Source organism: Trachemys scripta, chromosome 4 (genome assembly GCF_013100865.1).
Source record: "Trachemys scripta elegans isolate TJP31775 chromosome 4, CAS_Tse_1.0, whole genome shotgun sequence".
Lineage (NCBI taxonomy): Eukaryota > Metazoa > Chordata > Testudines > Emydidae > Trachemys > Trachemys scripta.
Window position 1 is genome coordinate 65974848 of NC_048301.1, and position 16206 is coordinate 65991053.

Consider the following 16206-nt stretch of genomic DNA (forward strand, 5'->3'; position numbering starts at 1 on the left):
TTAAGTTGACATAAGCTGCTTTGGATCAACCTAGCTGTGGAAGTGTCTCCACCTAATTTTGGCTCCTGCTAAAGTAAGTGCCTCTCCAAAGCGATTTAGTAACACCACCCCCCTGAGCGGCGTAGAGTCATGGTCGATATAATGAAATTGACAGGTCGGTGTAGATGTTGCATTGCTTATGTCGACTGTTACTGGTCTCCAGGAGCTGTCCCACAGTGCCTCACGCTGACAATGCAGTCAATACAAGCGCTCCTGGAGAGGATGCATACCACTGACCCAAGGAGCCAAGTGTGCGCACACAAGTGATTTAATAACTGCGGTGGCTGTATGCTGACATAATCTAGGTCAACATAGTTTTGTAATGTAGACATGGCCTTACGTTTGGAAGTTTTTTTTTCCTTGCTGTGCTGCAGATAACAGCTCTACAGCCATCTCCTATTCTTCAGCATCTATTGGACTTCATATTGATTCCTTTAAGAAAGAGGGTTCTTTTAAGCTATGCATATCCATAAAAATGTCTGAGGCAGCCTGGTCTAAAGGCTAGGAGTGATGATTGGATTCTGACTCCAGCAGTGACTTGTTTTGGGCAAGTAACTTAACCCCTATTTCCTTATCTCTAAAATGGTAGTAATACAATAATTAGACACTTAGCCCCGGTCCTGTACAGTGCTTTGAGTTCCTAATATGGAAGGTGCTATTTAAATTCTAACTGTTTCCTGTGCCCATAGCATAGTCACATCTCACAAGTGTTTGGTGAAGACCAGCTTTTTCAAGCTCATGCCTGTTGTACTAATTTTCATGTACTTGCCAGCAGTTAACACACAGCAAACTGAATACACTTTTGTCAGGGGTAGGGATTAGGAGCCCATCCCATAGCCCCAGAAACATTGGCAGCAACCCAGAAGGGAATGCTAAAAGAGGAAAACTATTATTCTTTGCTTTCCTGTACCTTGCAATTTCCCATCCTTTTTAGTGCATTCCCTCTGCTGACATCACAGTGCGCACTGGGCTGTTATTTGATGCTTGCTAGCTAGTCCCAGATGAATGCATTTGAACTGCATTAGCAGCTAGGTTTCCGGTCCTCATGTGCCAGACTCATTTAGCAACATCATGCATTGGCTGATGAGATGTAGTGAAGTGTAAGCTGGAGGGTGCTAGAAACTAGTTGTCTTGCAGGATTTTCTGCCATCTCTCGCCTACTTGTGAGAGAATGTACATTCCAGGGAGAGAGGATAGGGAGCACTGATCTAGCAGCTGGCATAAAGGTGTGGAGGAGTTGCTAAGCTCAAAATACAGTGAGTTTAGTAGGATAGGTATAGAAACTGCTTAGGGGAGCCAAGGGCTTGTATTTTTAAAATAGTGCTCAGATGGTACAGGAACCAAACGCTAATACTGTCAGTGACCAACATTTCTGGGGTTTATCCTGAATGAGAACATTCCGAAAAGATTTAAGGGATGAACTAAAACAGGAGAGAAAACACATTTATCTGAGTATCTGATCCAGACCTCTTTTACAGGGCTGGCTTGCTTACTTTCTCAACTCTTACCAGCCCCGACTTGTGCTGCAGCATCACATTTCCCCTTGTTTTACACATCTCCCCACTGTGGTCTATTTCCCCTGTTCCCACAAGTGTTGCTGCATTATAGGAATCTCCATTTTTCCAATCTCTTTACCTCACCAGCTCAGGCTTGCACTGCTGGTGTTCACATATGTTTCTGTGTGTTTTACTTTTCCTGTTCTTTTTTCTTCGCTCTTTCCTCTCCTCTTTTCTCTTTAGAAATGTACAATCCTGAAACACAAGCCATTTAATTAAAACAGCTTTTGTCAATTAAATATTCTCATTCCTGAAAGAAAGCCCAAACACTTCTTGATAGGGTGACCAGATCACCCAAGACAAATATCGGGACGCGGCGGGGGCAAAAAAAAAAAAAAAACCACCCTTCCTCTGCAAGCGCTGGAGGGAGGCCCGGGAGACTCAGGGGAAGCGCGGGGCCGGGGTGAGTAAGAGTCCGGCCTGGTCCCAAGCAGGCAGGACCAATTGGGTGGTAGGGCGAGGAGGGGGGCGGCCCACGGGGCCAGGCGGCGGCTGTTCTCACCCCCGGCCAGCGGGACATGGGAGCAGCCGCTGCTGCAGCTCCCACTGCCGCGGGGGCAGGAAGCGGCCATGGCGCTCCGAGCCTGCAGCTCTGGCGCCCCCGAACCCCCCGAGCCGGGGCCTGCTGCGGGGACCCAGCAGCGTGCACGCTGGGCCCAGCCCCTGGCCAGTCGCGTCTGGGCTGCTGCCCAGCTGGTGCTATCCCGCGGCGGCCCCAGAGTGGGGGCAGCAGGCCCCAGCCCCCCCCGCCCGCAGGGGAACGAACGGGGCTGGGCGGCCGATGCCTCCACCCCNCTCTTACTCACCCCGGCCCCGCGCTTCCCCTGCGTCTCCCGGGCCTCCCTCCAGCGCTTGTGGAGGGAGGGGGAATGGTGAGCCCGGGGAAGAGGCGGGGATTCGGGGAGGGAGCCAATTGGAGGAGGTGGGGGCGGAGTCGGGGTGGGGGGGCGGGTGCGAGCACTTCCAGGCTCCGGGGCATTTTCTTGTTTTGTCCAGTGTCCCGACCGCATGTCGGTCGGGACGCGGGACAAACAAGGAAATATCGGGACAGTCCCGATAAAATCGGGACGTCTGGTCACCCTACTTCTTGAATGGGTTGTGGAAAGCTGGACTGCATTCTACTAGTGGGCATCTATGGGAAATTAGGGTTAAGGAAATTAAGGAGATAAGAGGTCAAGGAGTAAAAGGCCTATATTAAAACATTCTCTAGTAATAGCCTCAGACAGATGTGTAAGCTCTGATTTAATAAAATAATGAATACTTCTTGAGCGAGTCTGGGAACTTAAACACTGAACCCTGGCATTGGTGATGGCAGTGTGGTATGGGTGCAATTCCTAGCTGGCTACTTCCCTCTGGAAAGGGGCTATTTTGCTCTCAGGTGATAGATGGCATCTGATAGGGTTAGTGTTCTGTGAAGTGTTGCAGATCTTTAATGGTTAGTAAATTTAGCAGTAGTGTGATGTACTCGGAAACAGAGTGACCCTGGGTGAAAACAAGGGTGCTTACAATTGGATTTGCTGTTTTGATAAGGTGCTTTGTCAGTCAGCTTTTCCACCTCAAACTCAGAAAATATAATTTAGTCTTCAGTTATTTTATAGTGCATATGAATTAATTCAGAGCTGCCAACTTTAAAGCCACTAGAAGGAGCTGAACCTACCAAAACCGGGAGGTGCTGCCATGACAGGCAGTTAGTACTGTATTTTGTGGGATGGAAACTGCACGTGAGGGTGGGGAAGATGCTAATGACAAGGTGCTTTACTCTGAATAATCAATTTGGGATGCTCCCTTCTTTCCTCACTCTGTCTTTGCAAGTGGTTATGCACAGCTTTCAGCACAGAGGAGGCAAGGGGCTGCTTGAGGCCCCATTCGGGATTGTTGCTCACAGAAAGATTCAGTGTCTTCCTTAAGCAGTGGGACCAGAAAAAGAGGCAGCACTTCACCAGGTTATGCTGCCTCCTAGCATTGCTCTGGCAATCAGATGAGGAACAATTTTCCACCTTTCTGTTGGCCTCTTCCTTCTCACTAGCAGTAGGTCAGTGTGATTTGAACCATTTCCTGCTGTGCCCCTTTCCTTGCCTGGTCAAGGGAGTGAGATGTTGTGAAGTGGGAATGCAATTTTCTATCTGATCTCCTCCTCCAAAGACTTTTGGCTTTGCAAGTGATGAGGCTGGCCTTGTGACTGATGGTAGAAAGTCTGCCTCATGCTTCTAGCTGGTGTTTTAAATGCCCAGTGGTGGTAGCTGAAAGATCAGGTTTCCAGCTCCAGTGGAGGAGTATGAAGAGGATATAGGAGCAAAGAAAAGTGGTTTTGTCCTTAAAAGCCTGTTTCTTCTCCCTGCACCTGGCCTAATAATTTTCTTTTTGAGACTTCTCTGCTGTTACAGCTGTTGAGGATTCTTTCCACTTCCTGTTATCCCCCATGCACCAAACTACTCTGAACACACCCAACGTCCAATAAACCTTTATGCATAGTGGCTAGGAGGGGAGGGAAGGGAAGGGAGTCTCTCCCTCCCCACCACTCTTCATATGGAACAGCCACACTTCCAAGTCTGAAGGCCTCTTGCTCTGTCCTAGGATGCCCTGTACCACCTTGAGTAGCTGGTAAGGCCTGAATGGCTATGCCCAAATTGAAGCATCACTGTGTTCAAGCTCAAAGTGTTACCAGTGTTTCTGATCCATAAACAACTTGTAAGTACTCTGCATTGCAATTCAGAGCATGATGGGAAGGAGACTGGAAAGCCAAGAAAAGAGGGAAACCTTTCTAAAGATACCAGTTAATAGGGGATGATGAAGAGCAGGTATTGCTTCCTTCTCCGTCTGCAGCAGATGTAACACTTTCCAAAGCAGAATGCACATATTGCCACCTGTTCTTCTGCATTCACTCCTGTACATGTATAACCATCCAGTGTCTGTTTAGTTATTTATAATGGCCTGCATTACCATAGTAACAGAGTGCCTCATGCACAACTCATTGCTCTTTGGCTGCCACACACACACACACCACAATTATTGTAGAAATAAGGATATTCCGAAACCAAATTCTTATTGTGGTAATCTTATTCCTTGTTTATCAACATAGCTGTGAAAGAGTGTTATAATTGCAAGGGTTAAACACAGTTTGGAAATTATTAGTGAAGGCTGTTGGTGAACGTGCTCCTTAACAACTTTGTAAACTTTGTACTATTGAAAATGGAACTCAGTCCTTCTACATCTCTTGTATTGCTATTTTATGTATACGAGAGTATAAATTTCATAGATTATACTTCAGTGAATGTTACAACTTCTTCCCCATCAGTCTCACAGTGCCTTCTTACATTTGAACAATCTTCCACACCATGAACATCATTATTTTCTTATGTTGTATACATCTGCAATCTGGCTGCATTAAGGTCCTGCTTTCTGAAAATGTAAGCATGGAGTTGTACATATAAATGTATGCACAGTTGTGTAAATTTACATTCCTACAAAAGTCCAAGTATGGCTACAATTGACCAGTTGTGCATGTAAGTATCTAGTATTTACAATCAGAATAATCGGCTGCAAACCGCAAAAATGATGTTGCTTAATTGCTGAGTACTAGGCCTTCTGCCGTAATTGTGGTTTATGTATTTATTTATTTGCATTAATTTATTTTAAGGTTATCACATACAGTTTGAATTAGTTCAAATAGTAAGGTGAATGGGATGTGAAGCAATGACTTCCAACCGCCAGTCACTATTGTGGGCCTGGACATAACTTTCTGCACAGCTCAGGTAACTGTATCGTCACATTGGCTTCCATTGGGGTAACTTCCCTTGGAATGGCAAAAATTATTAACTTACACTTTAAAAAAAATAGCTTACAATTTGCAGGATAGTGAGAGGATCTGGCAAAAATTGAACAATTAAACTTTTCAAACAATTTACTTCCATTATTTTTACCTGTTCCTAAATTAATGGGATTTTCTATTTGGAAGATTGTTTTGTGTGGCAAATACACAAGGGAGATTGCAAGTAAGTATCAGCAACTTGAAACCTGGTCATACAGAAAGAATGTGCACTGTGGTGATGGTGCTGGAGATTTTCTGATGTCCAAGCTGGCTATTCCTGCAGACCTTATTTCCACCCATACCATTCCACTTGCTTTAATGGGTTTGGAAGAATGTTATCCTGCATTATCTTGGAAGGCAGAAGGTGAAAAGCAAAAGTTGTCAAACTGAGTCCGCTGCTTCTAAAGTGGAAGTTTTCAAATGCTCTGTGCAAAGTATCTATTCATCAGCTCAAAACCCTGTACTCAAACTGTACAGAAGATCTTTTCGGTTTCCTGGGTAAAGGGGTATTAACTCTAAATCAGTTATTGAGTCTGTAAGGCCCAGAGCTGTGCTCTATGTGGCCCTGTACACTGTTGAGTGCCCTCAGCTCCTGTTGACTTCACTGGGAGTTCAGTTCTTGGCACCTGGCAGGATCAGGCCCTTAAATAAGGAAGTCTAAATTCAGTGAGAATTTTCTTGGTGTGATCAATATGGGTAAGAAAAGGTGGAATTAGAATTACCTTTTTAATAACCAGGAATGATGCAGGGTTGACTGATATTTTGTCAATAGAAAATGAACAATTTATTGTTCAGTAACTTGAACAACTGTTACTTCCTACCACCATTTAGCATTGACTCACTAACACTGAACCAGGATATTTTTGTAATAGTTGTTTCCATTTGTCCCCAAACCTCAAAGCACTCTACACCAGTCTTTCTGTTTTTATAGATGGAAGGCTAAGATCCCGAGAAGCTAAGCAAGTTGATCAGGGACATACAGGAAATTTTTTAACAGAACCAGTATTTCCTGACTCCCCATCCTGTGCTCCAGCTGTGCTTGCTTGATTTTTTTTTTTTATTTTTTTTATTTTTTTTATTTTTGGATTGTATAATGACAGAATGAGAATCAAGAGCCAAGAACCAATTTTTCTCCTGTTCCTTTTTTGGTAGTCAATATTTGTGTGCTGGTAAGCTACAGGAATATTATGTGTAGAGTTGAGCAGCAAAATTCTCTGAGGACTACATCTCCACTCCAGACCCTCAGTTCCTTTGTGCTGTCTGAACTGTGCAGGTGCCAGTCCCACAGAGCCACTGTGCTTGCTCCATCGCAGGGATAAGAAGGACTTTGCCTGACTCGAACTCAGAGGTGATGAGCTGGACCAGGGTCTGGGGGGGATGGAGGGGCAGGGAATAGTTTGGGACAAAGCTGGGGAGGGGGAGAATGAAATTGAAGACCCAGGGGGAGGAAACTGAAGGTAATGAGTGTGAGGAGGGGAGGTAGACTGTGACTGGGATGAGGAGCCTGGCAGGCTGGAGACTGGGACTGCCTTGGTGTGGAGTTTGTGAATAGGATAAGGAGATGGGAATTGTGAGGTGGCAGACAAGGAGATGGGTGAGAGGGGACAGGGACTGATGGTGTCAGGCTTTCAGGGAACGTGAGCAAAAGGATCATGTCACTGGAACACTCTCCTTCAGAACCCGGAACAGAACTCAAGATCGCTCTATTCCTTTACTGTCAGCAAATAGCTGTGAAACCCACTATTAAAGCATTGTTGTCCTCCTCTATTGGCTGGCTCACAGAGGATGACAAACCTACTATCAAATATTCTGTTCAAGTGGGAAAGAGATGGGGTGTTGATAGAAGGATTTGAACTCTGCTCATGATCCATGTGGGTGTCCATATATTTCACATGATGAAATTTTCTGGGAGCTTTTCAGTTTGCTTTTATAAAAACCTAACAAATTACATCCAAAAAATCTTACTCTGTGACCTTAATTTCATTTATTTTTATTTGTAATTAATATTTAACCACTTTACCACCCATATTTGCATGTCTACAGTTTCTTTTCCACGGCACGGGGAAGGGAAGTGGTATTGTATGTACGCACAGGAATAGATTTTTGCATAGAGCAGGTTGGAGCAGGCTAGCAGTGATTGATGACTAACAAGCTAACACACTGGATGTTCCTGCTGAATCAGCTCTCCTTGTGTGCAGTGTGGTTGAAGACCAGGCCCTGCATCTTGGCTGCCAACCAGTTCCTTTTTTAAAGATGGGAGTGACACTTTGAAAGACGTTTATACCTTGACCCTGCCCTCATTTTTCTTTTTCATCCTGTTGAATTAATAGGCCTGCAGAAGGTAAATTTTCCTGTTAATGGATGGGTTTGGGGGAGATGGGTTGTATGGGTGCCCTATACCTATACTTCCCCCATAGTTTTATTAGACAACACTTAAGAAATAAACCATCCCCTGTACAGGCAAAGCAGTTTTTCTGGATCTCACTTCAGCTGGCTCCCCTCCTTGCTGTAGGTTCTATCCTAAGCATACTGACTAGTGCTATTAAGAGATGGATAGACATATGACACTGCTCTGTGAAATGTGACTAGCTATTATAAGACAAGGGGGATGCATGGTGAATTTAATTTGTAAAAATCAATGATTCAAGATCGTGCTGCAGTAGCATGAAGCACAGCAGTTCTAATGAGGAAGGAGAGTGTAGTCCAATGACTTAAATATGTGAATGGGGAATTAATAATGTCCGCTTTTACATGGTCTTTCTCTGTGGCCTTTGTCGTGGGACTCTCTCTCATTGGCTTAGTCTGCATGTGAAACAAGGACCAAGTGTTTGAATGCTTAAATAAACATGTGAGCACAAATTCTTTTGTTAGACCTTAATACAAAGAAAGGTAACTTTCTGAACACACTGTAAACTAAGCAACCAGATTTAGATGATCTCTTGCCCAGGATGGGCCGTGGATCCTAACAATGTCTCTTGCCTTTCCGTTGCTGCAATGTGGTGAACCAGACCTATGAATCACAGACATAGAGTGATTGTATGATCCCCCTTCCAAAGAGCCTGACAGTTGTTCTGCTTCCAGCAGCTGCGAGGAAGAGTCATACCTTTCTGCAGAGCTTTGCAACAGCACTTGCCAAATCAATTTGATTTTCATCTTCAAAATAGAACTGAAGTGGATTTCTGAGGCTAGAAATGGTATATGCCATAAAAAGGAACCGAGATAGAAGATGCACTCCAGGAGTTCATAAGGGATCTGTGTGTTTATCCTCTGGGAACTTTCTTCCACTTGGTGGTGATCATCCAGCTGGTAGGGCTCCTATCCCTCAGCTTAGGTCAGCTGGGAGCTGGGCACTGCTCAAGGGTACCAAGGATAAGCCTCTCTGAGGATGCCTCAATTGCCGTGCTGCAGATTGTGGCTCTAGTAACATGTACTTCCATTCCCAGGGAGATGGATTCTACATTCTTAATGCCACACCAGAGAATAGCTTTCCTCTACTCCCATATTCAGCAGTGATAAGAGAAGGATGTTTTAGTCCTGTTCAGCTGCATTTTAGGTAGTGCTCCTTCAATGAAGCTCAGTGGGAGGGAGCCAGGCAGTACTTTATTAGGGCTCCAGCCATTCCTTTCTCTCCTCTTCAGTTTATAAACATGGAGGAAATGGGGAATTCAGCAGCATTAGCAAGGCGACTCTATGGACGGAATTTCAAGTCTGTTATCTCCCACCCTGTCCATTATTTTTATTGATTCAGGAACTTTCTAAAGCGGGGGTGGGCACACTTTTTGGGCCGAGGGCCACATCTGGGTGGGGAAATAGTATGCAGGGCACAGGGTTGGGATGCGGGAGGGAGTGCAGAGTGTGGGAGGGGGTGCGGTGTGCGGGAAGGGGTTTGGGGAGGGGTGCGGGGTGCATGAGGTGACTCAGGGAAGGGGGTTGGGGTGCAGGAGGGGTGTGGACTGTGGGAGGAGGCTCAGGATGGGGTTGGGGGTGCAGGGTGCAGCAGGGGGCTCAGGGCAGGGACTTGGGGTGCAGGAGGGGTGCACGGTTCAGGCAGGTGGCTTAGGGCAGGGAGTTGGGGGGCAGGAGGGGAGCGGGGTGTACAAGGGGGCTCAAGGCAGGGAGTTGGGATGCAGGAGGGGTGGGTGCACGGTGCAGGCAGGGGGCTTAGGGTAGGGAGTTGGGTGGGGTGTAGGAGGGCTTCGGGCTCTGGGGTGGCAGCGGCACGCGCCAGGGCAGGCTCCCTGCATCCCGGCCCCGCGCCACTCCAGGAAGCGTTGTGGCCCCTGGGGGAGGAGGGGCGGAGGGCTCCGTGTGCTCTGCACTTGTTGCGCCTCCAGGTACCTCCCCCAAAGCTCCCATTGGCCGCGGTTCCCCATTCCCGGCCAATGGGAGCTGCGGGGGGCGGTGCATGGAGGCAAGGGCCTGGGGGCCGCAGGGACATTGGGCTGGCCACTGCTGAGAGTGGTGCGGGGCCCCCGGCACCACGGGGGGCAATCCCGCGGGCCAGATCCAAAGCCCTGAGGGGCCGAATTCGTCCCGTGGGCTGTAGTTTGCCCACCCCTGTTCTAAAGTACCAAAAATTAGGAGGTCATTCTCTTGCTCCCATATACACACAACCAGAGCTGGTCAAAAAAACTTGAACACCGTTCTGTAGAAAAATGCACTTTTGTCGAAATTGAAATGTTTCACAAAAATGTCGATTTTTGACAAAAATTGGGGGAGGGGGAGTCAATGTTTTGCTTTGACTTTTATATTATATTAACTATAAGATACATTCGATTTTTATGCATCATCCTACTAATATTATAAAAGTCTAAACAAAATGAATCAAATTGATGAAGTTGAAATGAGAGTTTTGATGGTCCTGAATCAGAAATCTGAGTTTTGGAGTTGGGTGTTTTTGAAATCTCAAAATTTTGGCTTTTTGTTCAGTCGGCGTTTTGGTGTGGGTTTTTTATTTATTTATTTTATTTATTTTTTAAATGTCAGAATTTCCTGCAAAATGGAAATTTTATTCCTGACTAGCTGTCCTCAAAACCTTTTTATAGTTCAGTTAGAATCCCTGCTCCGAGTCACTGAATTGAGCAGAGAAGCAATGGAAGATGTATGTATTCATTTGGTTAGTTAGGCAGCAGACAAAATTCCATCTCCAAGCTACCTTCTTCCATCAGTGTCTTTTTGGTAGCAAATACCCAGGATTGGGTACTATTGGGGACTGTAGGAAAGAGCCATAAATAAAATCCACCAAAAAAAAAAAAACCCAAATTGAAGACTTCTTAAATGGTGAAGGGGTGCCTTTGGCTTAGGGTGCTTGAAAAGTTACTTTTAGCTGAATTGCTTTTGCCTTAGTTTCTATTGTATTCCTATGGGAGAAGGTCAATGAGGTTAAGCACCTGCTTTAAGTTTAAACTTTGGAATAATTGAAGGACTCCTCCACCCACTTTAACACTGAAGTGTTACTAAAGCTGAATGGTAGTGTTTTAAATCCACTTTGCATTCACTTTGTAGTGGTGTAGATGACAGCACAAGGTGCAAGGCAATGGAGAAACAGGCATCATGCTTCTTATAGACAAGGATTCTTGTACTCTATGGTAAACTCACATTAATTCTGTAGCAAAGACTCCTTTTATTGCTGTATCATATTGCAACAGACTGGGAACTGTGGCAGCTTTATTTAAAATAAAAAAGGAGGTGCTGTAAAGTTAAATAAGAAAATGAATAATAAAATCAGTACAATAGACCTTGTGGTGCTCATTTTGATATTAAATCCAATGGAGTTTTTGCTATTTGCACCATTTGTTTTAAATATGCTACAGATTTTTGTGCAGACAATGCATAATTACATCTTAAAAGTTGCTAGAATAGAAGATGAAAGTTTTGGCACATGAGAAAGTGTCCACTTGGCACCTAGGAAGCTGTTAAGGAGGTCTTGAATTGTAGAATAATCACACTAGCTGGATTTTTGTGCTAAAATGATCAGCTATGTCAACATTAACTGTTTCACTTAAATTGTCATCTTTAAATTTCAGTATTAACTCATTAAGATGAATGAAGTGCTTCAGACCTCTGTTTAAGCTATTTCAGGCTGTCTACAAACTCAGGAAGACAACATTATGTTGATTTACATTTGGTAGGCTTTGTTTTTTGTTGCTACCATAAGAACTAGAATTGTAAATTTTTAAAAAGTTAAGAATCTAGAGCGTACTTCCATCCCTGGATTCGGCATTAGATTCTGCATACTCTGAGCCCTGTCCATAGATAATGGCCAAGGCGGATTTAAATATGAGTTCATACTGGAGTAGAACTGGAAGACCGTTAAACACATTTCATCTGTTTGCTCAGTTTAACTGGTAGCAGTCTTGCTACTACTTAAGTTTCTCTCTTTGCTCCTGCCTCAACCCTGTTCCCTCCCTGCATTCCATTGTGACACATCACATGCAACTTATTCACTTGGCCAAGATTTACAAAAGTGCCTAGTAATTTTTGGGTGCCTCAATTTTGGTGTTCCCAACATGAGGCAGGTTGAAGGGGCCTGATTTTCAGGAAGTGCTGAGCATCCATTCTCTGAAAATCAAGCCCTTTTAAGGTGTGTCAAATTGGGCACCCAAAATCACTGTGACTTTTGAAAATCCTGACCTGAAGGTGAGTTTATCGTATGGCCATTTCCATTTTAATGTATTTTTAAATAGAAGTGTACATCCACCCTTATGGGGTTGTTCTCCTTGATAAGAATCTCTTCTAAGCAGTTTGTGAGAAAGATGCGATAGTTGCTTTGCTCAGAAAGGATTAATTAGGAAATTATATACGAGGCACCTCCCCTTTTTTGGATTTCTAGAAGTTACAGTGGTTCACTTCCCTTTACCAGAGGATTGTTTACATAGAGTAACAGTACACAGTACGCCAAATGGTTCTTATGTCCTATTTACCTGTACCTTGGGTATCCTGATACATTAAAAACCAAAGGTCACATCTCCAGCATCCTAGAAATGCATATATGATGCTATAATCCTATATCCTCAGTTGTGTTCTAGTAAGGACTGAGTAAAAACTGAGCAAGGATTTCAGGATTTGGCCAATTTTGCTTCTGAAATCCTTGCTTTCAGGTCTTGGCTGTGATTAATGTTTGTTAATTATGGGAATGGACTCATTAATTAGACATTTTGTTTTTCATCAGATTGAGGGCACAGTTTGAGACTTCTTTTACAAGGCAAGATAATGTGTAAAGCATTCAGAAGCAGAGATTAGCTAAGGCGAGACTTAAATTTGGGAAATGGCTTCTCTTTGGGGGGGGGGAGATCTTTATGGATAAATCCTAGTCTCACTGTACATGTTTCATTTCCCCCTTCCCTCCAGTATTGATACTCGAAAAGGTGGAAAATGGAGACCTGAGCAACAAGATATTGAAGATCACGGATTTCGGCTTGGCCAGAGAATGGCATAAAACCACCAAAATGAGTGCAGCTGGAACATATGCCTGGATGGCTCCTGAGGTCATCCGCTCCTCCATGTTCTCCAAAGGCAGCGATGTGTGGAGGTATTGATTTGGCACTGAGTACTTGGATACTAAACATTTAAGTTCTGGGGACTGCCAGACAACCTACTGTATGCTTTATACAGTACCAATCGTGGTTAATCGAATCCCCAAACTCCTGTTTTACTAAAGCTCTGTGTCCCCTAGCTTTCCATCCTGCTGTATCATCACCCTCCTTTGGGAGTTAGGAATCCAGAACACGGGCTGTTGCTTTATGGGTTCGGACGTGTGCTTGTCCCGTCTCTATTACCCTCACTCCTCTGCAGTACATAAAGCAAAATCTGTGCACTTACTTAACAATTGTCTTTTGAATAAGACACAAAATCAAGATCCTATCCACTTGTGATTATTAAAGAGTTAATTTTTGCAAGTGTAAGGGATTCAGCTGATGTTCTGGCACTATTCCAGCTCTAGTATTACAGTCTGTCTATCTAAACTGCAGGGGGAGTTTTACCTGGACATGATATTCCTTAGTTTCATTCCTAAATCTTGCGCAGTGGCACAGAATTTCCCCAGGAGTAAAAAAAGCTCAGTGTAGCCAAGACCTTAATGAATGGGTATAGCATGTTGAGAACCTATAATATCTATGCACAGTATTATAATCCTTCTGTGAGCCTCTCTCCCAGTTTTCCTTGTTTCACATCAATCAACTACAAAGTCCTGTCTTTTGGCTACCAGCCTTCTCTCAGAGAACAGAATGAATCTCCCTTTGGAGCCATCTGTGGTGTTCTTTAGTTGGAGAGGTTCGCTGGTGAGAGAGCCACGATGTTCTGCTTCTCCACAGGCCTGAAATATTTGTTGCTTCTGTGGTATTCTTAGTCCCGGCAACAAGATACTGGCACTTGTAGGATCACAGTTGAGGTGTGTTGAACAGAGCATGGTCCAGTTGGGCATTGGGCCCTGGCCACCTGGTGTCTGAGATACACGTATAGAGGAGCAAATGCCACCCAGGCAATATTATCATTTGAGAGCATTAGCCTCTTCACAAACAGACACAGTTAAAGACTCCTATTCCCACCTAAGCATGCTGTTCAAATCTTGACAGGATTGAATTTTTTTTTTATCCTATTAGACATGTCTTTCCCCCACACCACTCTCCTGGCTAATCACTGCCAGATTGGAATTTGACTGATAAGCATCCATACAATTAATCTCTATAAGAACAACAAAATTAGCTGTCTCTCTTCCTGAAGTATGCAAACTTTTATCCCAACACCTTTCCTAAAAAGTCTCTTAATTTATTGGAAGAGCTCCTGTCTGAATGAGGGTCCTAGCCTTTTGACAGAGGTCTTATCCAGCTCATCTCCTTGATGCACAAATGTGCAGGTAGCTGTTGGAGAAGATGCTTATTATAGGCCACAGCAATGTTCTGAGGAGTGGTTTCTGCCACCAGTGCCCTAGTTAGGCTTGCTGGTAAACAATATTTTGCACTTACCTAGCATGCATGCCTTACTATTATCACTTATTTTTTTATGTTGCAGTAACACCTAAGGGCCACAGTCATAGACAATGCTGTACAAACACATGACAAACAGTCCCTCCATCTGAGGCTCTCAATGTACTTTATAGACACTTAATTCTTACAACAGCCCTGTCAGGTAAAATAGGTATTTATTTCCACTTTGCAAAGGGTGAAAATGAAGCGCAGAGATTGCAATTTGTACATGGTCATACAGTAAGTAGATATCAGCTGGGTACTGTAACTACTTAATTGTGATTCCTGTTTGTTGTTTGCCACCCACCAAACACCACTGCTCATACCATTTTATTTGTAGGTGTGGTTTCTGCTGGTATCTATAATACCTTGCTCTTGTATAGCACCTTTCCTCCACGGATGTAGCTCACCTGGAAAGGGGCATGCCCAGCAAACTACTTCAGTATTCAAATGTTGTTTTAGAGGACATTATCCCTATTTATTCCTCGGTGCATTTTCCTTTCTCCCAGATTCTGGAATGCTCAGCTGTTTTTTAGAAACATCCAAAAATGGGTGTTTGGGGAAGGGAGGAATCTCAAAGTAAACACTTCCCCAGAGAGCCATTTTATTAATGAGGAGAAATGCAAGTCCAGCAGGCCATATAGGGGTATAGCAAGGTTTTTTCCAGTTTCTCATGGAAATTTCTAACGGCTGCGTGTACTTCACTTTGATACATTTACACTTTTTACAATACATTTTTTCTTAATCCGTGTCAGTGATATTACCATAATGCAGGAAGTGATGCCACAATATCACCTAGCCTCTTCAATTACACATGTACAAGATGCATGTCTGGCACTTCTCAGACCAGTTATCTGCCCAGAATTTTAAATTTTCACCTGTGGGAATAGAGTACTGGAATCATTTAGGCGGGTCTGACTAGCAGATGGAGATGATTCAGAGGCTGGGTATTGGATATAGAGGCTTATACTTACCTTTTAGAATGCTAATTTGAATCCAGCCAAGTCTGTTGTGACTGAAACAGACTATGCAGCAATCTAGGTGAAATGGGTCAGTGGTGGCAGTTCCTATCCCAATGGATAGGTACTTATCACATGACCACTGTCCAGCCACTATCTCAAAATCACTAATTTATCCTCTTTGCGTGCAGTCTTAGGGCATGGCTACACTTGCAGATGTAGAGCACTTTTAGTTAAAACAGGCTTCCTAGCATGCAGTAGGGAAAGCGCTGTAATCTGTCCGCACTGACAGCTGCAAGCTCATTGGCGTGGCCACATTTGCGGCACTTGCCGCGGCATTGGGAGTGGTGCATTATGCGCAGCTATCCCAGCATACAAGTGACTGCAATGTGCTTTTAAAATGGGGAGGGATGGGGTGGAGTGTGACTGAGTGTGTTGTGTGTATGTGGGGGGAGAGAGAGTGGGTTTTTGGGGGGCTGAGAGCATGTCAACATGCTGTCGTGTAAGTTCAGACAGCAGCAGATCTCCCCTTCCCCCACACCTCTCTCTCTCTCTCACACAGCATTCCACAGTAACGGCTTGCATGCCGGGTGTCAGAAATGGAGCTTTGAAAGGGCATTTCCGCATTCCTACTGAAGTTCAAAACAATGACAAGAGTGGCCACTTGACTTAAGGGGATTATGGGATGTTTCTGGAGTCCGATCAGAGCACAGTAACGCAACATCTCGTTCACACTGACTCCCGTGCATTGTAGCCAAGGCGCAGCAACGTTATTCCTCTCGCCGAGGTGGCGTACCAGGAGAGCTCTAGCTGCGGAGTCAGAGCGCTCTACGTGCCTTGCCAGTGTGGACGGGGAGTGAGCTAGTGCACCCGGGGCTCCT

General features: G+C 44.5%; 1 protein-coding gene across 1 annotated transcript in view; it reads left to right on the forward strand.

The window, feature by feature from the left end:
* Window positions 1-16206, forward strand: part of MAP3K9 (mitogen-activated protein kinase kinase kinase 9) — a 67162-nt gene that overhangs the window by 19633 nt on the left and 31323 nt on the right. Inside the window, exon 3 of the mRNA XM_034770043.1 lies at window positions 12754-12934. Within this exon, the coding sequence (XP_034625934.1) occupies window positions 12754-12934 (181 nt within the window). The remainder of the gene's footprint in view (window positions 1-12753; window positions 12935-16206) is intronic.